The 23,232-nt window shown below is 46.6% G+C and overlaps 1 protein-coding gene across 4 annotated transcripts; it reads left to right on the top strand.

Moving 5' to 3' along the window:
* Nucleotides 1–10,035: 10,035 nt before the first annotated feature.
* LOC141990835 (cytochrome P450 2H1-like) lies at nt 10,036–20,903 on the top strand. 4 transcript variants are annotated; one of them, XM_074958547.1, is made up of 9 exons: nt 10,036–10,215; nt 11,584–11,746; nt 12,216–12,365; nt 14,682–14,842; nt 15,702–15,878; nt 17,598–17,739; nt 18,719–18,906; nt 19,752–19,893; nt 20,722–20,903. In XM_074958547.1, the coding sequence occupies exons 1-9, from the start codon at nt 10,036–10,038 to the stop codon at nt 20,901–20,903; spliced, it is 1,485 nt and encodes a 494-aa protein (XP_074814648.1). The 4 variants fall into 4 exon arrangements, with proteins under 4 accessions (XP_074814648.1, XP_074814647.1, XP_074814646.1 ...); XM_074958546.1 differs by having other exon boundaries at nt 14,682–14,851; XM_074958545.1 differs by having other exon boundaries at nt 14,682–14,854.
* The last annotated feature ends 2,329 nt before the right edge of the window (nt 20,904–23,232 follow it).

The following is a 23,232-nucleotide window of genomic DNA, read 5'->3' as shown; positions in this document are numbered from 1 at the left end:
CAAGCAGGAGGGAGAGAAAAGGGAGGGAGGACGGTTAAGCCATATCTTGGGGAGGGGCCACACCAGAAATGGGGGCTCTGTTCTGAGCTCTACCCCTCAGTGGCCAGTTCCTTCTTCATTTGAGGACAGTTACAAACTAACACACCTAGGGGAAAAGAATCCAAAATACAGGTAAGTGGTTGGAGATACTCAGTGAGGAACAAGTCTTGTAGATGGGGGTAGCTGTAGATGTGGTATATCTTGACTTTAGTAAAGCTTCTGATACTGTCCTGCATGACTGTCTCATAAACAAACTAGGGAAATGCAACCTGGATGGAGCTACTATAAGGTGGCTGTAAAACTGGTTGGAAAACCATTCCCAGAGAGTAGTTATCAGTGGTTCACAGTCATGCTGGAAGGACATAACGAGTGAGGTCCCGCAGGGATCAGTTCTGGGTCCAATTCTGTTCAATATCTTCATTAATGATTTAGATAATGGCATAGAGCAGCAGTGGGCAACCTGCAGCCCACGGGCCACATTCGGCCCATCAGGGTAATCTGATTGCGGGCCGCAAGACATTTTGCTGCCATTGACGGTCCTCAGGCACGACCCCCCCATAGCTCCCAGTTGCCGTGGTTCGCTGTTCCCAGCCCATGGGAGCTGCAGGAAGTGGCAGGCTACAGGGATTACCCTGATGGGCCGCAGGTTGCCCACCACTGGCATAGAGAGTATACTTATAAAGTTTGCAGACAATACCAAGCTGGGAGGGGTTGCAAGTGCTTTGGAGGATAGGATTAAAATTCAAAATGATCTGGACAAACTGGAGAAATGGTCTGAAGTAAATAGGATGAAATTCAATAAGGATGAATGCAAAGTACTCCCCTTAGGAAGGAAAAATGAGTTGCACACATACAAAATGGGAAATGACTGCCTGGCAAAGAGTACTGCATAAAGGGATCGGGAGATCATAGTGGACCACAAGCTAAATATGTCATAGTGGACCATAAGCTAAACAGTGTAACGCTGTTGCAAAACAAGCAAACATCATTCTAGGATGTATTAACAGGAGTGTTGTAAGCAAGACACAAGTAATAATCCTTCTGCTCTACTGTGCGCTGATTAGGCCTCAACTGGAGGATTGTGTCCAGTTCTGAGTGCCACATTTCAGGAAGGATGTGGACAAATTGGAGAGAATCCAGAGAAGAGCAACAAAAATGATTAAAGGTGTAGAAAACATGACCTATGAGGGAAGATTGAAAAAATTGTGTTTGTTTAGTCTGGAAAAGAGGAGACTGAGTGGGGACATGATAACAAGTTTTCAAGTACATGAAAGGTTGTTACAAGGAGGAGGGAGAATTTTTTTTTCTTAACCTCTGAGGATAGGACAAGATGCAATGGACTTAAATTGCACCAAGGGAGATTTAGGTTGGTGTGGTGTTTAGATGTTGCTTGTAATGATTAGAATTAGGAGCACTGGCTGTTGGGAATCTGAAAGGACAGGAAACAGGAAGGAGGGGGGAAGAGTTGAGAGGCTGGGAGAAAGCTACAGAGGGTGCAGCAGCAGCTTGGTAAAGAGGTTTCCACTTTGAAAATAAAGTCCTGTTGAAGCTTGTTAGTACCTTGCATGGTTGATACAACAGTTGGACATTAGAAAAAACTTCCTAACTGTCAGCGTGCTTAAGCACTGGAATTAATTGCCTAGGGAGGTTGTGGAATCTCCATCATTGGAGATTTTTAAAAGCAGGTTAGACAAACACCTGTCAGGGATGGTCTAGATAATACTTAGTCCTGCCACGAGTACTGGAGACTGGACTAGATGACCTCCGAAGGTCCCTTCCAGTCCTATGATTCTATTACACTAAAAAAGATGGGAATAGCAAAATAGATGGATCTGAGTCTGCAATACAAATGCAGAGGCAAATCAGCTGGTGTAATTTTGGGCTCTGTGTCCAGAGACACCATGAGGTAGGGAGGTGGTAAGAGTGGGAACTCTAGATGGCGCTGTGAGACCATGTTTAGATCACTGCCCACAATCAGCCACATTTCGGTGCCCGAATATCAGCAAACTGATGGGTATTCAGAGAAGAGAAAAGTGGACACCAGAGGGCACTGGGAGTAAGGTGGATGCAGGTTGATTCAGCTCCAAAGCAGCCTACAGGGAATCCTCAAACATTGTACCCTAAACCCCATCACCCGGCCCTGAGAAATATGGTGCCTGACTACAGAAACCCCACCATGCCCTCTAGCTCTGCATCTTCCTCGCCGAATCCAAAAGAACCGAAAAAATAGAAGAGATCTGCCTCCTCCCCTTCTACAAACACAATGGTGCATGAGACTGACGGAGCACAGCTGATGGCTGTACTACAGCCATTGGCCACAAATACTCTTCAAATTAAATCTACAGTTTCCACCCACCAGGCCATCATGACTGAGATTCAGAGTGCACAACAAGCTCTGTCCAGACCGATGGGTGAAGCAGAACCCAGAATTTCTGGAGTGGAAGATGATTTTAAAGAGAACATATTACAGTTTATGAAGAACTGTAATGATATCAAGAACGTGAAGACCAAGCTAATTGATCAAGAAATCCACTCACGATGATGTAACATCAGGGTTGTGGGTGTCCCTGAGGGAATAGAGAAACCCTCTGAATTTGTCCCTAAACTGCTAGCTAAGTTGCTGGATCTGCCAGTAGATTTGTTTTGATATAGAACAGGCACACGGGCCCTTGCCCCCAAGCCAGCTCCAGGAAGTTGCCCAAGAGCACTGATTCTGAAGTTCCTGACGTTTGCTACTAAGGAGCTTATATTGCAGAAATCCAGAGGGGAAAAAATGAGCTGCTATCAGGAAAACCAGCAATGAGAGTACTACTCTTTCAAAATTATGCCCATGACCTGGTTGCGATGAGGGCTGCTTTTAACCAAGCAAACAATTGGCCAGAAAGATGGACTTGAAACATTTCATTAAATACCCAGTAATGCTCCATGTTAAGAACGGCAAGAAGATAGTCCAGAGGGTATGATGAGATAACTGGCTCTGTAGATATGGGCAAAGCGGAGGGCAACAAAAATGATTAGGGGGCTGGAGCACATGATTTAGGAGGAGAGGCTGAGGGAACTGGGGTTATTTAGTCTGCAGAAGAGAAGAGTGAGAGGGGATTTGATAGCAGCCTTCAACTACCTGAAGCTCATTTTAAAATATTCAGGATTGGACTATTTCTTTGTGTCACAAGACTTGATCAATTCAGTGACTAACTGTGACATTGATACTATTGTATCAGACCATGGTCCTAAACATATGTCTTTTAGGGCCCCAGCATATGCATCTGCAACTAAAATGTGGAGTTGAAATACCTCTCTGCTGTTTGGTACCTCATTTGTTAACTCCATACAGAAGAGTTAGATCTTTTTTCAAACAACAAATGCCGCAATCGCTTCATCAGCTGCCGCACTTTGGGAAGCCTTTAAAGCAGGGGTTGGCAAACTACGGCCCTGGAGCTGCATCTGGCCCTTCAGCCATTTTAATCTGGCCCTTGAGCTGCTGCCAGGGAGTGGGATCGGGGGCTTGCTCCATGCCACTCCCGGAAGCCGTGGCACGTCCCCCCTCCAGCTCCTATGTGTTGGGGCATCCAGGAGGCTCTGCATGCTGCCCCTGCCCCAAGTGCTGCCCCCGTAGCTCCTATTGGCCAGCAAATGGGGCTAATGGGAGCTGCAGGGGCGGTGTCTGTGGACAGGGCAGTGTGCAGAGCCGCCTGGCCATGCCTCCATGTAGGAGGCGGAGGGGGGACATGCCGCTGCTTCCGGGAGCTGCTTGAGGTAAGCACTGCCCAGAGCCTGCACCCCGACCCCCTCCCATGCCCCAACCCCTTACCCCAGCCCTGATCCCCCTCATGCCCTCCAAACCTCTTGGTCCCACCCTCCTGCACCCCAGAGTCCGCAGCTGGAGCCCGCACCTCCCCACCCACAACCCAATCCCCTGCCCCAGCCTGGAGCTCCCTCCTGCACCCTGAACTCCTTATTTCTGGCTCCACCCCAGAGCCCACACTGCCAGCCGGAGCCCTCACCCCAACCCCCAATTTCGTGAGCATTCATGGCCCGCCATACAATTTCCATACCCAGATGTGGCCCTCGGGCCAAAAAGTTTGCTCACCCCTACTTTAAAGCCTTCATCAGAGGCTGCCTCATCTCTTATGCCACCTTTAAAAAGAAATGGAGAGAATATAAAATTGATAGCCTTGTGATGGAAACTAAGCCCTGGTCTACACTAGGACTTTAGGTCGAATTTAGCAGCGTTAAATCGATGTAAACCTGCACCGGTCCACACGATGAAGCCCTTTTTTTCGACTTAAAGGGCTCTTAAAATCGATTTCCGTACTCCAACCCTGACAAGTGGATTAGCACTTAAATCGGCCTTGCCGGGTCGAATTTGGGGTACTGTGGACACAATTCGATGGTATTGGCCTCCGGGAGCTATCCCAGAGTGCTATATTGTGACCACTCTCAACACAGCACTCTCAACTCAGATGCACTGGCCAGGTAGACAGGAAAAGAACCACAAACTTTTGAATCTCATTTCCTGTTTGGCCAGCGTGGCAAGCTGCAGGTGACCATGCAGAGCTCATCAGCAGAGGGGATCTGATCGCTGTATGGGGAGAGGAATCCGTGCTATCAGAACTCCGTTCCAGTTTTCGAAATGCCAAAACCTTTGTCAAAATCTCCCAGGGCATGAAGGACAGAGGCCATAACAGGGACCTGAAGCAGTGCCGCGTGAAACTTAAGGAGCTGAGGCAAGCCTACCAGAAAACCAGAGAGGTGAATGGCCGCTCCGGGTCAGAGCCCCAAACATGCCGCTTCTATGATGAGCTGCATGCCATTTTAGGGGGTTCAGCCACCACTACCCCAGCCGTGTTGTTTGACTCCTTCAATGGAGATGGAGGCAACACGGAAGCAGGTTTTGGGGACGAAGAAGATGATGATGATGATGATGAAGTTGTAGATAGCTCACTGCAAGCAAGCGGAGAAACCGGTTTTCCTGACAGCCAGGAACTGTTTCTCACCCTGGACCTGGAGCCAGTACCCCCCGAACCAACCCAAGGCTGCCTCCTGGATCCGGCAGGCGGAGAAGGGACCTCCGGTGAGTGTACCTTTTAAAATACTATACATGGTTTAAAAGCAAGCATGTGAAAGGATTAATTTGCCCTGGCATTCGCGGCTCTCCTGGATGTACTCCCAAAGCCTTTGCAAAAGGTTTCTGGGGAGGGCAGCCTTATTGCGTCCTCCATGGTAGGATACTTTACCACACCAGCCAGTAGCACGTACTCGGGAATCATTGTACAACAAAGCATTGCAGTGTATGTTTGCTGGCATTCAAACAACATCCGTTCTTTATCTCTCTGTGTTTATCCCCAGGAGAGTGAGATATCATTCATGGTCACCTGGTTGAAATAGGGTGCTTTTCTTCAGGGGACACTCAAAGGTGCCCGTTCCTGCTGGGCTGTTTGCCTGTGGCTGGACAGAAATGTTCCCTGCTCTTAGCCACGGGGAGGGGGGAGGGTTGAGGGGGTAGCCACGCGGTGGGGGGAGGCAAAATGTGACCTTGTAACGAAAGCACATGTGCTATGTATGTAATGTTAACAGCAAGGTTTACCCTGAAAGAGTGTAGCCATTGTTTTATAAATTGTCTTTTTAAATACCGCTGTCCCTTTTTTCTTCTCCACCAGCTGCATGTGTTTCAATCATCACAGGATCTTCTCCTTCCCAGAGCCGAGTGAAGATTAGAAAGAAAAAAAACCACACTCATGATAAAATGTTCTCTGAGCTCATGCTGTCCTCCCACACTGACAGAGCACAGACGAATGCATGGAGGCAAATAATGTCAGAGTGCAGGAAAGCACAAAATGACCGGGAGGAGAGGTGGTGGGCTGAAGAGAGGGCTGAAGCTCAAATGTGGCGGCAGCGTGATGAGAGGAGGCAGGATTCAATGCTGAGGCTGCTGGAGGATCAAACCAATATGCTCCAGTGTATGGTTGAGCTGCAGCAAAGGCAGCTGGAGCACAGACCGCTGCTACAGCCCCTGTGTAACCAACCACCCTCCTCCCCAGATTCCATAGCCTCCTCACCCAGATGCCCAAGAACGCAGTGGGGGGGCCTCTGGCCAACCAGCCACTCCACCACAGAGGATTGCCCAAAAAACAGAAGGCTGGCATTCAATAAATTTTAAAGTTGTAAACTTTTAAAGTGCTGTGTGGCATTTTCCTTCCCTCCTCCACCACCCCTCCTGGGCTACCTAGCTAGTCATCCCCCTATTTGTGTGATGAATGAATAAGGAATGCATGAATGTGAAGCAACAATGACTTTATTGCCTCTGCAAGCAATGATCGAAGGGAGGAGGGGAGGGTGGTTAGCTTACAGGGAAGTAGAGTGAACCAAGGGGTGGGGGGTTTCATCAAGGAGAAACAAACAGAACTTTTGCACCGTAGCCTGTTCAGTCATGAAACTGGTTTTCAAAGCTTCTCTGATGCGTACCGCGCCCTCCTGTGCTCTTCTAACTGCCCTGGTGTCTGGCTGCGCGTAACCAGCGGCCAGGCGATTTGCCTCAACCTCCCACCCCACCATAAATATCTCCCCCTTACTCTCACAGATATTGTGGAGCGCACAGCAAGTAGTTATAACAGTGGGAATATTGGTTTCGCTGAGATCCAACCGAGTCAGTAAACTGCGCCAGCGCGCCTTTAAACGTCCAAATGCACATTCTACCACCATTCTGCACTTGCTCAGCCTGTAGTTGAACAGCTCCTGACTACTGTCCAGGCTGCCTGTGTACGGCTTCATGAGCCATGGCATTAAGGGGTAGGCTGGGTCCCCAAGGATAACTATAGGCATTTCAACATCCCCAACAGTTATTTTCTGGTCTGGGAATAAAGTCCCTTCCTGCAGCTTTTGAAACAGACCAGAGTTCCTGAAGATGCGAGCGTCATGTACCTTTCCCGGCCATCCTACGTTGATGTTGGTGAAACGTCCCTTGTGATCCACCAGAGCTTGCGGCACTATTGAAAAGTACCCCTTGCGGTTTATGTACTCGCCGGCTTGGTGTTCCGGTGCCAAGACAGGGATATGGGTTCCGTCTTTGGCCCCACCACAGTTAGGGAATCGCATTGCAGCAAAACCATCCACTATGACCTGCACATTTCCCAGAGTCACTACCCTTGGTAGCAGCAGATTTTTGATTGTGTGGGCTACTTGCATCACAGCAGCCCCCACAATAGATTTGCCCAGTCCAAATTGATTCCCAACTGACCGGTAGCTGTCTGGTGTTGCAAGCTTCCACAGGGCTATCGCCACTCGCTTCTCAACTATGAGGGCTGTTCTCATCTGGGTATTCATGCGCTTCAGGGCAGGGGAAAGCCAGTCACAAAGTTCCATGAAAGTGCCCCTACGCATGCGAAAGTTTCGCTGCCACTGGGAATTGTCCCAGACCTGCAACACTATGCAGTCCCACCAGTCTGTGCTTGTTTCCCGAGGCCAGAATCGGCGTGCCACCGCATGAACCTGCCCCATTAGCACCATGATGCCTGTATTGGCAGGGCCCATGCTTTCAGAGAAATCTGTGTCCGTGTCCTGATCACTCATGTGACCGCGCTGACGTCGCCTCCTCGCCCGGTATTGCTCTGCCAGGTTCTGCTGCTGCATATACTGCTCGATAATGCATGTGGTGTTTAATGTGCTCCTAATTGCCAAAGTGAGCTGAGCGGCCTCCATGCTTGCCTTGGTATGGCGTCCGCACAGAAAAAAGGCGCGGAACGATTGTCTGCCATTGCTCTGACGGAGGGAGGGGCGACTGACGACACGGCTGACAGGGTTGGCTTACAGGGAATTAAAATCAACAAAGGGGGTGACTTTACATCAAGGAGTATTTCATGCAGGACTTCACGGAGGGTTCCAATAAGAAATGGTGCACCTAAGTAATTGTTCTTATTGGAACAAGCAGGTTGGTCTGGCCTCTGATTGATACGTGGCTAGATTTACCTCGCTGCACCTTCTCAGTGAGTGACTGCAGTGTGACCTAGAGGAATGAGTCCCCTGGATGGGGGGCGGAGAGGGGAAGCAAATGAGTACAAAACAAATCTGGTCTATTTCTTGTTTTGATCCACTCCATCTATCTTTTACATCTTTGGCTGGCAGCAGACGGTGCAGAAGGACTGCAAGCCATCCACATCTCATGGCTGCTCGGCAGAAGATGGTACAATAGGACTGCTAGCCATCCTCATCTCTTGCCTGCCCGGCAGAAGATGGTACGATAGGACTGCTAGTAATCCGTATCGCCTGCTTGCTCACCATAAGATGGTTCAATAGGACTGACTGCAGGACTAAAGAGAATGACCTGGTCAAGTCACTTCTAATGTAGTCCCTGCATCCATGTCTGCCCAGGCGCTCCCGGCCGACGTGGCCAGGAGCACCTCGGACATGACGATGACGGCTACCAGTCCTATCGTACCATCTGCTGCCACAAGGCAAGGGGTTGCTGTGTAGCAACGCAGTACCACGTCTGCCAGCACCCAGGAGACATATGGTGACGGTTACCTGAGCGGGCTCCATGCTTGCCGTGGTATGGCGTCTGCACAGGTAACTCAAGAAGAAAGGCGCGAAACGATTGTCTACTGCTGCTTTCACGGAGGGAGGGTGGGAACGGGGGCCTGACGACATGTACCCAGAACCACCCGCGACAATGTTTTAGCCCCATCAGGCATTGGGATCTCAACCCAGAATTCCAATGGGCAGCGGAGACTGTGAGAACTGTGGGATAGCTACCCACAGTGCAACACTCCGGAAGTCGACGCTTGCCTCGGTACTGTGGAAGCACTCCGCCGAGTTAATGCACTTAGAGCATTTTCTGTGGGCACACACACACTTGAAAATATAAAAACAATTTCTAAAAAAAATGACTTCTATAAATTCGACCTAATTTCGTAGTGTAGACATACCCTAAGGCCTTGGATGTAGACTGTGCTTCTATCCTTTCTCCAGAGAAACTCAGAACCCTCATCAATCTAAGCTATGAAATCAACAAACTTCTGTCCCAAAAGGCTGAGTTTGCTTTATTCTGTTTGAAGCAATACTACTGGGAATTTGGCAAGAGAGCTGGCAAGCTGTTGGCACACAGATTTAAGCAAAAGGCTTTCAGAAATAAGATTGCTCCTGTTCACGATGGTAGCAATAAATTATATACAACACAGTCAGATATTAATAAACAGTTTCATCTAAATGATATTTAGCTGAAGAAGAAATCAGTGAAGAGGCCCTAGATAACTTTTTTTGGTCGACTGTCTCTGCCACAGTTCTCTGACTCTCAGAAGGAACTTTTAGATGCCTCTGCAAGGGGCTCTGTGGGGCTGCTCCTGGCCCTCCCCCAGGAAAAAGACCCTGGTGATGGCGGCTCCTGCCCTTCCCTCTGCCAGTTACAGGCACGCTTAGCACCTGTCTCAGGCAGCGGTGCTTTAGACTCCTCACACCTGTGTCTTAAGTTGGCCAGTGGGCCTGGGAGGGCAACAAGAGGAAAAGCCAAGATGGTGGCCGGCTCAGAGAGGGGCTGGCAGGGGAGAGGGTGTAACAGCAGTTTTCTCAGCTGTTAATACTATTCCTCCAGCCTTAATCTAAATCCTGCATAGCAGCATGAAAGGCACTCACCATTGTATGTTCCAGCTGGCACCAAGCCTCTCAAGATATGTGCAGATGGAGGATGGTGAGTTCATGGAAGTTTGTAGAGCCTTAGAAGGTTTCACATGATGATTAATTGTTTGCTCTGTCAGTGAGTACACAAGGGGCAAACACAGATGATCAGCAAACAAAGGTTCGAAGGAGTTCATTCCTAGTTTATCCAATATCCAGTAACCCTTTGTTAGCCCTAGATAATCTTGTTGACCCAGAAGAATTGAGAACTGCAATTGGCTAATTGCTTGCACTTGCCATTGCGCTTTGCACCATACAGTATATAAAAGATGGAGTCTGAAATACAAAGTCACCCCCTGCCAGAACCCGGAATAATTGCTGCACTCTGCAATGGAACCTCTGGGAGCAACAAGTGTTTTCCTGGTGATTTGTGTCTCTTGCCTTCTTTTCCTTTCGGCATGGAGAAAGGTGTCTGGAAGCGGGAAGCTGCCACCTGGCCCTGTTGCTTTTCCCCTCATAGGGAACACGCTGCAGCTGAATATGAGGAACTTGCCCCAATCTATACATGAGGTAAGGGGGCTTTCTCCTTATCCAGGGCTTTGGCTCAGGTGGGTTTTAAGCAGAGACTGTGGAAAGAGAACTCTGAAATTTCTGGGGTTTGCACAGTGGCTCAACTCTTCATGTTTAAGGCTGAATATTTTTTCCACAGAAATATTTAATCTTGAATGCTAGATACAACCTGTTCCTGGCAATGTGTTATTTTTATGATAATGTGTCTTATTCACAGGTAAACCAGAATACACCCTCTCAGTTGTGCTGCAGCCTGTACAGGTTATCCTGCAGTGGGGAGTGTGGTCTGGTGGGTTAAGCAGGGAAGCAGACAGCAGCCCTGGGTTCTGGTCCAGCTCCGCAATTGATTACATGTGTGTGCCTGGGGAAACCACCAAAGTTCTTTGTATGTTTCCCTCTTGTAAAATTGATCTAATGATACTTGCCTTCTTCACAGGACAAGGGTAAGGCCTAGACTGTTGCTCTACTCTGTAAAGTTGACATATCCCTCCTGGGTAGAGATCCAGAAAGGACAGTGATTGTAGAAGGGCTCCTCTCCCCACACACATCCAGGGGTAAATTGCCTTATAGGAGGACTCAGGTCCAGCGTTCTGGTGGACTCACCTTTCCTTGGCAGCTGCTCCAGAGAGAGAGTGAGACTGACTCTATATCCTAGTGGTTAGGCCTAGGTCGCTCACCCAGGATGTGGGAGACCCACGTTCCTTTCCCAATGACTATTCACTTATTGATATGCAATGGAACAGCTTCAACAGGAAAGATGGAGAGAGTCCTGCTCCAGAATGACCCACAGCGTGGTGGTTTAGGGCACTCTCCAAAGAGAGGGGAGACCTGGATTCAGATCCCTTCTTCACATCAGGTATGGGGGGGAATTAAACCTGGCTCTCCCACATCCCAGGTGAGTAGCATTCCCACTAAACTAAAAGTGATTGGGGCGGGAGGGGAGGGAGGCACCTCCTCCTCCTCTTCTGGTGCATGTTGTATGGATCTAATCTGTTAGGTGAGCTTTAAGAGCAGATGAGCGAGGGAGGGCAACACTGCATTTGAGGATCCAGACAGGGCTCGGGCGTGTGTTAGGCGCTGGCCATAAGGACTGAGGTAGCCGTGTGCATGCCCAGCCACAGATTTTATAAGTGCCTCCGGGAATTCAAGGGTGGAAACTTAGGCACTGAGGGAGTTGAGGTGCCTAGAGGGTTAGCTGGTGGTTTTCAGGATCTACATTTTCCATTTAGGTACCTATTATCCCTTTTTGAGTGTAATCCTTGGTGGCAGGAGAGCTCTTTCACCAGTTTGTAATTTGATCCACTCTCCTTCTTATTCTTAAGTGGATTTAGTAAAAACGTATTTGTCCTTTGTGTTAATCTTTTACAGCTCAGTGCAAAGTATGGCCCGGTTTTCACAATATGCTTAGGCTCACAGAGGGTTGTGGTGCTGTATGGACAGGAGGCTGTGAAGGAAGCTCTGATTGATCAAGGGGATGAGTTCAGTGGAAGAGGAAAACTAGCACTGGCTGACAAGCTTGCCAAAGGAGCAGGTACATTGCTAACAACTTCAGCATGTAGCGCTGATGTTCTCTGTATGTGGAGAACACGACTGAGAAGACCATTGGTGTTTCATTTTGTCCTGCTCTTTGAGGGATACTCACTATAGCCACTTATTCATGTCCAGTGTATTTCTTATTTTTACATGGTACCAGTATATGTACTTTGCTCTAATTACTGTGACAGTTTACACTGTGTAAGAGAACAAAATACAGCCATTGCGCGTGGCAATCAATGGAATTATTTTTCTTGTTCATAATTGCTATAAACAGCAATGAGATTAACGTGTGGGATTTTGAGTTACATACAGAAAAAATGTAATCCAGGGTCTCCAGTAGAACACAAATACAATAATGTTTGCCTTGACGTTGAACCTTTCAATGACCCATGTTTCCCTAGGTTAGAAATTTAGCAAATTGAGTCTGCCCCCACCCTTCTTTCCTATTCTCCTCCCTTTTCCAGGCATTATATTCAGCAATGGGGAGCGGTGGAAGCAGCTTCGCCGATTTGCCCTCACCACGCTCAGAAACTTTGGGATGGGGAAGAAAAGCATTGAGGAACGGATCCAGGAGGAAGCCTGTTTTCTGGTGGAAAGGCTCAAAAAAACACACGGTGGGGAATTGCTGCTTGTAATTCGGAAACTGAGGAGTCGGCTAAAGACTCTTGTTTTCCTTTATTTTGTGATCTTAACTTTGGTTCAAACACCTTATAACTCAAGCCATTAGCTGCACAGATAACAACCTGTGTTTAATATAAAGGAAAAATATGTGAGAAAAGTTCCCGAGATGACCTTTCCTGGCTGTTATTTCCCATGTTTTCGACCCTCTGATCTGTGGCCAACGGGCAAATGGAAAATGTTTGTCCAGAGCAGGCAGAAGCTAACACAGTGAACCATGTTAGAGTGGATTAGTTTATCTTCCGTGTGTTGGGCTAATAAGACACTCAGGCCTACAGCTTGCTTATTCTGATTTTCTTCTCTGCTAGATGTCTGATACGGGTCTGACTCCTACATTGCATGGGGATGGTCTCCCGAGGAAAGTTTGAAATCACTGTGTAAATTTACAGTGCTTCCTAAGAGATGATGATGCTTTTATTATTTATTTATTTATGTTCTATTAGTTTCTAGAGGTCCCAGCCAAGACTGGGGCTCCTTCGCCTATGGGTTGTGCTAACAAACACTTTGAGACAGTCCCTGCCCCAAGCAACGTACATATTAAATACACATGTCGAAGAAAAAGTGGAGAAAGGAAGAATTATTTTCTCTCTTTCGGAGATGGGGAACTGAAACACAGAGAGATTAAGTGACTTGCTCGAGGTCACACCTGGAAGTTTGTGGCAGAGCTGGGAATTGTATCCAGATTTCCTGAGACCCAGGCCACTGCCTTAACCACAAGACCATCCCACCTCTTGCAATATACAGTACACCATTAAGGGCTAAAATGAAGTTGACTGTCCATCTCGGTGAATTGTGTGGATGAGAGGAGAATGCACGGAGAACCTTCCCCACCTGTGATTCAGAAACAAGGGAGAGCCACTTTTACTGCTGTTGCCTCGTGTGTATCCTGAGCCAAGGGCAGCTGCTCCTGTAGATAATGACCCAAAAGAAATCTGCCTGGGTGAGGGCCAGGAGCAGGAGCCTGCTGTGAGGCGAGAACACACTGCATGGAGAAAATGCTGCTTCTGGATGTTCTCGCTGTGCAGTGTGTTCTCAGGTCAGAGGGGTGAAGTCTTGTAGACAATTCCCTTGAACACTGCATAGGCCCCACTGCATTACAGGAGTTTGTGACAGTGCTACAAGCAATGGCTCAGGCAGAATCCTCTGAATGCAGGATCCTGTTCTGAATGGGATACTGTCTGTCAGGCCTGTGTAAAGAGCTCACGGCAGACAGGCAGGCCTCACTCGGAGAGAGACTGATGGTCCCTGGTCAGACCAGAGTGTGTCAGGCAGAGAGCAGCAAAGGAGACAGTGTGAAAACTGATTCCCAGCAAAATGGGGACAATCATTTAATATAAATTTACAGAGATAGCATTGGGGAAGCCCTAGGTGGAGAATGAGGGAAATATCTGTGTTATTTTTCATAAATACCTTGTGCTCCTCAGTTTACCTGTGTGATATTATCCTGCCTGACTGTACAGAATTAAGTAAAAGGAGGCTGAAAGGGGGACAGCAAGAGGAAATGAAATAATGGCAAAGATAAGTACGATCAGAGAGAATGCCACTGGTAATAATGGAGAAGCTGTTAGTTTGAGAACAGCCCCAGCTTAGCATCAGTTAATTGGCAAAGTATTGTCTTCCCGGACAGAAACTAGTATCCAACTGGGATACTAATATCTTAGAGAGTCTCACCGAAGCAGGAAGGGAGTTGAGTGAGATGGAGGTAACTGGGCTGAATGGAACTTACCGAAGCTTGCAAGGAGAGATTGTTTCGATAAAAGGAATGTGTGTAGAAGCCTTTATTGTTTCTTGTTTTTGCTCTGTGTGCTGCATACTTTTGAGTGGATAAATAACACTTTGTTGGTTTTTTGAGTCGCTTTGATCACCCGCTGGTCACAGGTCCCTGGAGGGAAAGGGCTCACAGGTGCCCAGCACAGAGCAGCCTGTCATGCTAATATAGTTGGGAAGTAGTGAGTCTGCTGCTCAGCTATTCAGTCCAAGGGTGGTTGGACTGCGGGGTTCCTCCCATTCAGAGCGGGGCAGGAACTCAGGCTGTCACCTGAGGTGGGGTCTGGAGAGGGACTGAGAGGGGTCTAAAGCCCAGCTCACCCTGGAACTGTGACACCAGAACTCACCCTCCCCAATGAATATTCGGGACTGCACTCTCGGCCTGGGGCCAGGACATCCAGAACTTCCCAATAACATCAATGGATGTGATGCTGTAGGTGAAAATACTGAATTAAAAATTGGACTCTCGTTTCGTTTTGTTGCAGAGCGACCCTTTGACCCCACCATCCCTCTCACCCATGCTGTCTCCAACATCATCTGCTCCGTTGTCTTTGGGAACCGGTTTGACTATGAAGATCAGAAGTTTCTGGCATTCATTAATCTCACAGAGGAAAACAATGAACTCTTCCGCTCTTTCCTGGGACAGGTGTGTTCAGTGGTTTTTTCCACTCTTCTCCTTTGTAATGGGGGAAGGGATAGATCTTTCTTTCTTTCACTGTTACTTTTCCTTAAATAATTATTTCGTTCCCATAATGTTCCTGTTCTCCTCATAAGGCTGCAGCTATTACCAATCCCAGCCTCAAACTTGTTTCTAAGGATTATTTAAATTCCCACACAAACCACTTCATTTGCTCAGAATTACGTTTGCTCAAGGACATTCCCTTTCAACACTATTGGTAAAAATCAAGGAAACTGCCAATTAAAACATTAGCATCCAAATCATTGCAATTCACATGCCTTAGTATATTCACAATGGGATACCTGAATGCGGTCACATTCCTCACCTGCAAAGCAAACTTCTTTTCGTTTCTAGTACACAGCCACCCACACATCCCATTGCTGAAAATCTCACCAAATGCACAACAGTCGAACTCAGTCAAAATCAATGGAGTTCCAGCAGCAGAGAATTTGGCCCCTTGATTCCAACCTGAGGAAGACTAAGATATCTTTTACGTTTTATTTCTGCCTATGAAAATCTGAGCTAGGTTTGCGAACTTGAGTGTGATTTTCAAGAACAGCACGTTTGTATTGGTGATGCTTTTGTGTTGGAAATAATGGAGATTATTGTAGCGAATAGAACTGAGTGTCACTGCAGTTTCTGTGAGGAATATGTGTGTATTGAGTAGAATGAGTTAGTGAAGCATGAGACGTTCTTTTGAATGCATTTGCACAGGAATGTGCCACAAAAGTATTGTGTTGTGCTGCTGTAACTGAGTCAATTGGGTCAATTGATTATTTGGTGTGTCCAGATAAACCAAGATGTGCTTTTCCTTCCATCCTTCTAGCTGTACAATTTTTTCCCAACTCTCATGGATTATATACCTGGGCCTCACCACAAGTTAATTAGAAATTCGGAGGAATTTAAAAGCTTTGTTCTGGAGAGAGTGAAGATGCACAAAGAATCTCTGGATCTCAGCTGCCCTCGAGACTTCATCGATGCTTTCCTCATCAAAATGGAACAGGTATGTGAGGGCAGCCGCCCTTCCCCTTTGCTGTGGAGTGGGTTATACATATCGTGGGTATTTATCACTCTGTACAAGACCCAAAGACAGACCTGGTGTCTGCCCCTGGGATTTACATTCTAAAAGGCAAGCCCTGCTCACCTCATTTGTGTGAGTAGTGCCGGTGATGCCAGTGGGACTACACCAATGAGGAAGACAAATCTAAGGGTATGTGCACATTGCAATGAAAGACCCACAGCACAGCCACGGCTGGCCCAGGTCAGCAGACTTGGGCTTGAAGGGCTCGGTCTGCAGGGTTATAATATTGCAGTGTAGATGTTGGTGTTTGGGCTGCAGCCCAGGTTCTGAGACTCTTCCTTCTTCCTGGGCCTCAGACCCGGGGCTACAGCCCAAGCCCGTATGTCTATGCTGCAATATTATAGCCCCTCAACCCGATCCCCACGGGCCCGAGTCAGCTGACCCAGGCCAGCCGTGGGTCTTTTATTGCAGTATAGACATCTTAAAAGGACAGAGCACCCAAAGTCGGTATCAAAAGCACTTGGAAACAGATAGATTGGTTCTGTTTGTAATTTAGCCATTGAAAGAGGTTTTATTAAGTGGGTGGACAGAGGCACTTTTACTGCTCTGTGTTAGCCTCAGTGGGATTAGCAGGAGAAACCAGTTTCAAAAGGCTGCCTATGCCCACACCTACAGACCTAACCTACCATCTGCTTCTTTGGAAACCCCTCCTGCTAATCTCATGTAATATTTTGCAATGACAGCCTATTACAAGTTCTATCAGTGCACTCCTCGTTCAACAGGTAGCCAAGCATTTGTGTTTTCATGGGTTTTTGCTTCCTTTGGAGCATCAGACTCAATCCATCTGGCTCCAAGATTAAAAACTGGTTAGAAACATTTGGTTTCCTTTCTAATTCAAGGTTATCAAGGCAATTCATGCTGCTCAGGCAAACAAAATAGGAAAGCAATGGAATCAACAACAACAAGTTCAATTTTAACCGTTAGAAATACAGATGAAAACTAACCTAGTTACTGTAATGCTCCAGTTCTCCTCTTTTACAAAAGACCACCTATTTCCACAGCAATGGCCTAAATCACCCGCGAAGTGCTACTGCAATCTCCAGGGCTGTGGCCCATTTTCTGTAAGGATTTTTATAAAGATGCCGAGTGGGTCACAGAGCAGGTAGAAGATGAGAGGGTTTGGGCCTGTATGAATAGATCCCACGCTTACAGTCATAGAATCATAGAATGTCAGGGTTGGAAGGGACCCCAGAAGGTCATCTAGTCCAACCCCCTGCTCGAAGCAGGACCAATTCCCAGTTAAATCATCCCAGCCAGGGCTTTGTCAAGCCTGACCTTAAAAACCTCTAAGGAAGGAGATTCTACCACCTCCCTAGGTAACGCATTCCAGTGTTTCACCACCCTCCTAGTGAAAAAGTTTTTCCTAATATCCAACCTTAACCTCCCCCACTGCAGCTTGAGACCATTACTCCTCGTTCTGTCATCTGCTACCATTGAGAACAGTCTAGAGCCATCCTCTTTGGAACCCCCTTTCAGGTAGTTGAAAGCAGCTATCAAATCCCCCCTCATTCTTCTCTTCCGCAGACTAAACAATCCCAGCTCCCTCAGCCTGTCCTCATAAGTCATGTGCTCTAGACCCCTAATCATTTTTGTTGCCCTTCGCAGTCAATGATCCAACAACTATAATGAGTCTCTCTACAGGAGCAACAGAACGGCCAGTCAGAATTTACCACTGAAAACTTGTTGAGAAGCACATTGGATTTATTCCTTGCTGGAACAGGGACATCCAGCACCACCCTGCGACATGGACTCCTGATTCTTCTGAAATACCCAGATATAGAAGGTACCCCACAGACACATACACAAATTTTAAGTTTTGGAGAGATGACGGGATTGCATGGCTCAAGGAATCTGTAATGGGGTACAGACCCCTGTCCCTTAAGTCACTAGATCAAATCTGGCTTGGGCTGGAAGTGAGCCATGTCACCACTGTGTGCAGGCTGATTTGTGAGAGAGGTGTTTGGGGATGGGTGTTTTAGTTCAGTTTGTGTGGACAGGTGTCTGCATTCGAAAAGTACCATCACAACTGCCATTACTCGGCCTCCTTATGGGCAGTCTCAGCAGAGGGCCTTCAGACTGAGTAGGCCCTTGTGACTGGATTCCTTTCTCACCTCGCGGTTCACATTAAGGCTCACAAGCCAGGGGAAAGTGTATGTGTTTGTGTGGGGGAAGCCTGCGCTGCCATTGGCCAGAGGGTGCCTGATCTGTGGGTAACAGGTACCTTTGCATTCTAGGGCTGTCAGACTGGCACCCTCCCCTCAAATAAAGGCAAAGCCATTTCGTTTTAGGATTTAATCATCTTGTAGGTGTCAGGATTCAGTAAGGGCTTAAATCAAAACTCTGTCAGTGCAAGAGATTTATCAAAACCCAGTTAATATACAGCGCTAATTCCCACCTCAGCAGCTTCCTCCATGCTCATGTGGATGATTGACTTTGGTGTGGGAAAATTTTAGGCCTCAATCTCTTGTGTAGCAGTTAGTTATGTGCTCTGGTGATAACATCATACTGTGCTCTCCTTTATAACATAACCAGGCATGAGCCATATCACTGCCCTAATAATTACATTATAGACATTTTGTCCTAGATACCACGTACAATAGTTTCAGTAACCCAAAACTAACTGTTATATTGTTATAACTTGTTATATTCCCAACATGTATCTGCTGAGACGTGTATATTTCTGACTGTGTGACAGAATGGGGGCAAAATTATGGGAATCCTGTTCTTTAGCTTTATTGTTAACCTTGTTCATTTGATGACAGCGAAAGTTCATGAAGAGATTGACCGTGTGATTGGCCGAAGCCGAAGCCCCTGCATGGCGGACCGAAGCCAGATGCCCTACACAGATGCTGTGATACATGAGATGCAGAGATTCATTAACCTTGTCCCGATGGGTGTCCCACATGCAGTGACCAGAGACACTCATTTCAGACAATATGTTATCCCCAAGGTTAGTTCTCAACATTTCTCTGAAAAATCCAGTTCTACGTTTTCCTTTTTTCAGTTTTGAATTATTCACAATAGAAATGTTTGCCCTGGTTTGAGCATGACAGGTGTTTTTCACAGTTACCAGCAACGTTCCAGTTGTTATTGCATGAAGAAGAACAGAACCCTGCATTCTGCAGACTCAGCTCTCCTTCCAGAAGACAGGCTTAGAGCCTCATTCAAGCTTTTAGATATGGAATAGATATCAAACAAGTGTGCAATAGTTTCCCTCTTTTTGGGAGTCTCTTTGGGGAGTTCAATTTCTGAGCTGATTCCATCTCCACCAAGCTTTAGACATTCTGAGGTGTTAATATGCACCACAACTCGCAGTGACCATGTCTTAGGTTGCTAACTGAGTTTCACTTTGAGTTGTATAGGGCTTTTTAGCATTGTTATCTTGGTGTTAGTTAGTTATGGGGAAATTATTGGCGTGATGGCTAAACTATAAAGACCAGGGAAACTCAAATGCTTTCAAATAGCAGCTGAGAGATGCACCTAACACTTCTGGATCTTAGCCAGACTTTCCCAAACCTGTTTGATGTAGAAACCAGGGTGGTAACCTAATGGGAGCAGCTTTTCTCATGAAATTCCAGGATCTAGTTGTTCCAGGTGGGCTGCAGTTTGGTGGGGTTACCTTTTGTCATGGAATCTGAGTATTTCTAGTTCTGGTTGAAGGCATGAATTTCCCGGGAATGCAAGGAAATGAAGGAAAGAAAAATGTGTCCCACTACCCAGCTCAGTGAATTCTGTGGGCTTTTCACTTTGAACAGTATCCACTTAAACTTTCTTTATCTGTGTTTACTAAATCAGGGCACTACTATATTCCCTGCTCTGCAATCAGTCCTAGGTGACAGCAGGGAATTTCCAAAGCCAGAGCAATTTAACCCGGGACATTTCTTGGATGAAAATGGTGCCTTTAGGAAGAGTGACTTCTTCATGCCTTTTTCTGCAGGTAAAAAAAGCCATGTTTATTTCAGATCCCAGACCATTCTCTCTTAGCTTTGTCTTGAGTATATAAAGAGTTCTCAGACGTAGTCTGCAGAGCATTTTTGGGCCAGCCATGAAGCAGAGCCTCTCACAACAGCGAAGTATGTGTTGGTCTCCATTCTGTTTTTTAACTAATTGAACATGCACTACTCTCCACTCTGCCTGGCAACTTCACATCTTCCTTTGTCTGTCTGTGTCAGCTCGCGGTGGACGTATTATGATTGAATGTGCATGCAAAAAATTGAAGGGAGTAACGTGCAACAGGGCAGAAGCCGTCTGCATAGTCACTGGGAGAGAGATCAGTAGGGGCTGCTTAACTTCTCAACTTTACTCCAATCAATGAAGATCCCGTCACTCTGTTAAAAAAAACCCTGTTTGCTGTTCTCCATCCTACTACTCAGTATGCCTGCACCTCGCTACCTGTTAATTCCACCTTCCACTCAAGAACCACTGTGTCATTCCCCCCTTAAACATATTAACTGACTTGGGACCTGCATTAACTCTTCCTCAAACCCCATTATCTGCCCACCTGTCTCCACATATTTGTATTTAAAGAGCTACTTACTCTGTGGAACTCAGCCTTTGAAATGATCTGTGAGTGGCTTCTTAAGACCGCAAATGCTTTCATACCTTCCTGAACTCTGAAAGACGGTCATTATCCTCCATGTCATTACCCGGAATCACTCTGTGCATCTAATTTTAATCTGGAGGTTTACTTCCATTGTAACAGTATTTAACATATGTTGCAAAGAAAGATCTCCTGCATCTCCTCAATATTCCTTTTTCATTGCAGGGAAACGGATTTGTGTGGGAGAGGGTCTGGCTCGGATGGAGATATTTTTGATACTGACAATGATTTTGCAGAATTTTACCTTGAAATCTCTCGTTGACCCCAAGGACATTGATATAGCTTCACTACCAAGTTTAGTGTTAAATGCACCAAGACCATACCAGCTCTGTGTTTTGCCTCGATAAAGATCATGAAAAGTCACCTCCATGTCCTACACCAGTAGTGAATTTGATTGTCTATGATCCCGGACTCATTAGTACAGTGACAGAAATGAACTCATTGTCTTGAAACAGACAGATAAATAACCTGGCTTTTTAAGTAACTATGATTTAACAAAATTAAATGCAATACCAAAAAAAAAATTAAATTATTGACTCCAAAGGCATGTACAATAACCCAACAGTGTTCTTAGCCTGGCTCAGGTGCGAATCTGTTCCTCACATAAGCTGGGTATGTTTTCAGTTCATTTGTGGTGGAGTTGACAACAATTGAAACTACTTTTGACAGCCATAAATGCTGCTTTATTTACAAGGGGCTAGTATGTTTCCAGCTCTTGAGGTCTGATCAGCCAATCAGAGTAAATTGTGGTGATGTAATGCTTATGATTGGACAGCCTGCTTTGATGCGGGGAGTTTCTGTGGCACTGGACTGAACTAGAGTTCCCCCTCCCCTGCTCATTCATGTAATTTCAATTTAGCTCAGTGGAATTAAACTTTCACTTAATAAAGATTCTTCTTATTTCTCCAGCTCACCTCCATGCTCCTATATATTTATTTAATTAACATATTTATTGCAGCTATCCAACACATTGCAGGTCAGGGACTTAGCTGGGTTGATGGTGCCTAGGGCAAGAGAAGTTGTGCAACTGTCTATCTTTAGCCGGTTGATCAGACACCCTATGCTTAGGGACCCTTACACCTATGGGCGTCACATATACATCACCCTTAGGATACAAAGTTAGAACCTCATGATCTGTGTGTTTCCTTCTCCTCTCCCTTCCTTTCTCCTTCCAGCTCTCAGTATCAAATCATGTACTCTGCTGCCTCTGTACTCCAGGGACCCTCTCCCCGTCTTCATTCACCAAGGGCCTTCTCTGCTCCAGCAAATCCCTCCTCAAAAACCAACCCCTCTTTCCTCTCCTTTGCCTCATCAGTCATCCTCCAACTCCTAGTAGCTGCCAGGTTTGTGTAGCTCCTTGTGTGACATTTCACACTGGTGATGTGAAATCCCCCAAATAGTTGCAGCAGTTGTTGGGAGGCAGGCATGGATCCTTCTTTCCTTAAAATCTACGGTTCTGTCCATTCCCCATACTTTGTCTGATTTCTACTATTGGTGAGATCTTGGGGTCTTCTTACTCTCCAGGGGTTTGCCAGTTCTCAGAAGGAAAGGTGTGCAATTGTATATAATTAGCAAGTTAAAAAAAAAAAGTGAATTCAACCCAAGCCCAGTAGAATATCCATATTATAACATACAGTATTATACCATTGTTGTATAATCTTAATTTAATCTTTTTACAGACCATTCTCATTTGAATGTTATAAACATTCTAATATCTTTAACTCTGTAATCAAGCAGACTTCACGAGAGGTGAGCTGGGTCCCCTGCTCTAGCATTTGCAACTTTGTTTATTATATACCATGAACTATAACATTAAATTAACTGTAACTAAAGATGGACAGGAAAGTGAATTTCACTTTTATGAAAAATTTCAAGGTTTGGGGAAAATCCATAGAAATTAAATTACACAATCTTTCGTTTTGCAAACACCAAAATATTCCTGCAATGGAAACATTTTAGTATTTCTGATGTGAAATATGCTCCCCTGGCTTGCGGGCTGCTCAGGAGAAGCTGGAGAGTCAGGGACTTTGGGAGCCTGGTTTCCATGGAGCCGTGACCCTAGGAGCCCTCCAAGTGGACTGAAAGGAGCTGGAAACCCTGGCTGCCAAGCTCCTTGCCAGGTGGGCTGCTGAGGAGCCGGGGGTACTGGGAGCCCAGGCTACTAAGGGGTCTGGGAGCCCAGGAGCCCTGGCAGGTTGCCAGGCAGGTTGTCAGGCACAGAACCTGGAGTTGGAACAGAAGACTGCCTGAGATGGCGTAGGGACAGCTTGTCTGGGGGGATTTTGTCACGCTGGAAGAGGAGGACGATATAGAGACTTATTTGGAGGGCCAAGTCACGAAGAGGGAGCACTCTGAGTCAGAGAGATGGGAGGCGTGGGGGGTGGAATCCAGAGAGTGGGCAACTGACAGAAGGCAGTGCCAGACAGGGTGAGAGCTAATTCCAGGGCTTAATTTGTAATGAAAGAGGTGCCAGGGTTCAAGCAATTTTTTTACTTCCATAACCGACTCAGCAAGCCCAAAGGTGCCAGGGCTATGAACTGCCAAGCCTAGACCTATTGGGGCTCAGCCCTGGCAAGCCCTGGCACAAAGTAAGGACTGGCTAATTCCCACACAGAGCCAAAAGGAGTCACACTTCAGTGTGTAGACCCCTTTATATCTATCTATCTATCTTTATAG

The sequence above is a fragment of the Natator depressus genome, chromosome 7 (assembly GCF_965152275.1).
Source record: "Natator depressus isolate rNatDep1 chromosome 7, rNatDep2.hap1, whole genome shotgun sequence".
Classification (NCBI taxonomy): Eukaryota; Metazoa; Chordata; order Testudines; family Cheloniidae; genus Natator; species Natator depressus.
This window is presented reverse-complemented; position numbering and strand designations above follow the sequence as displayed.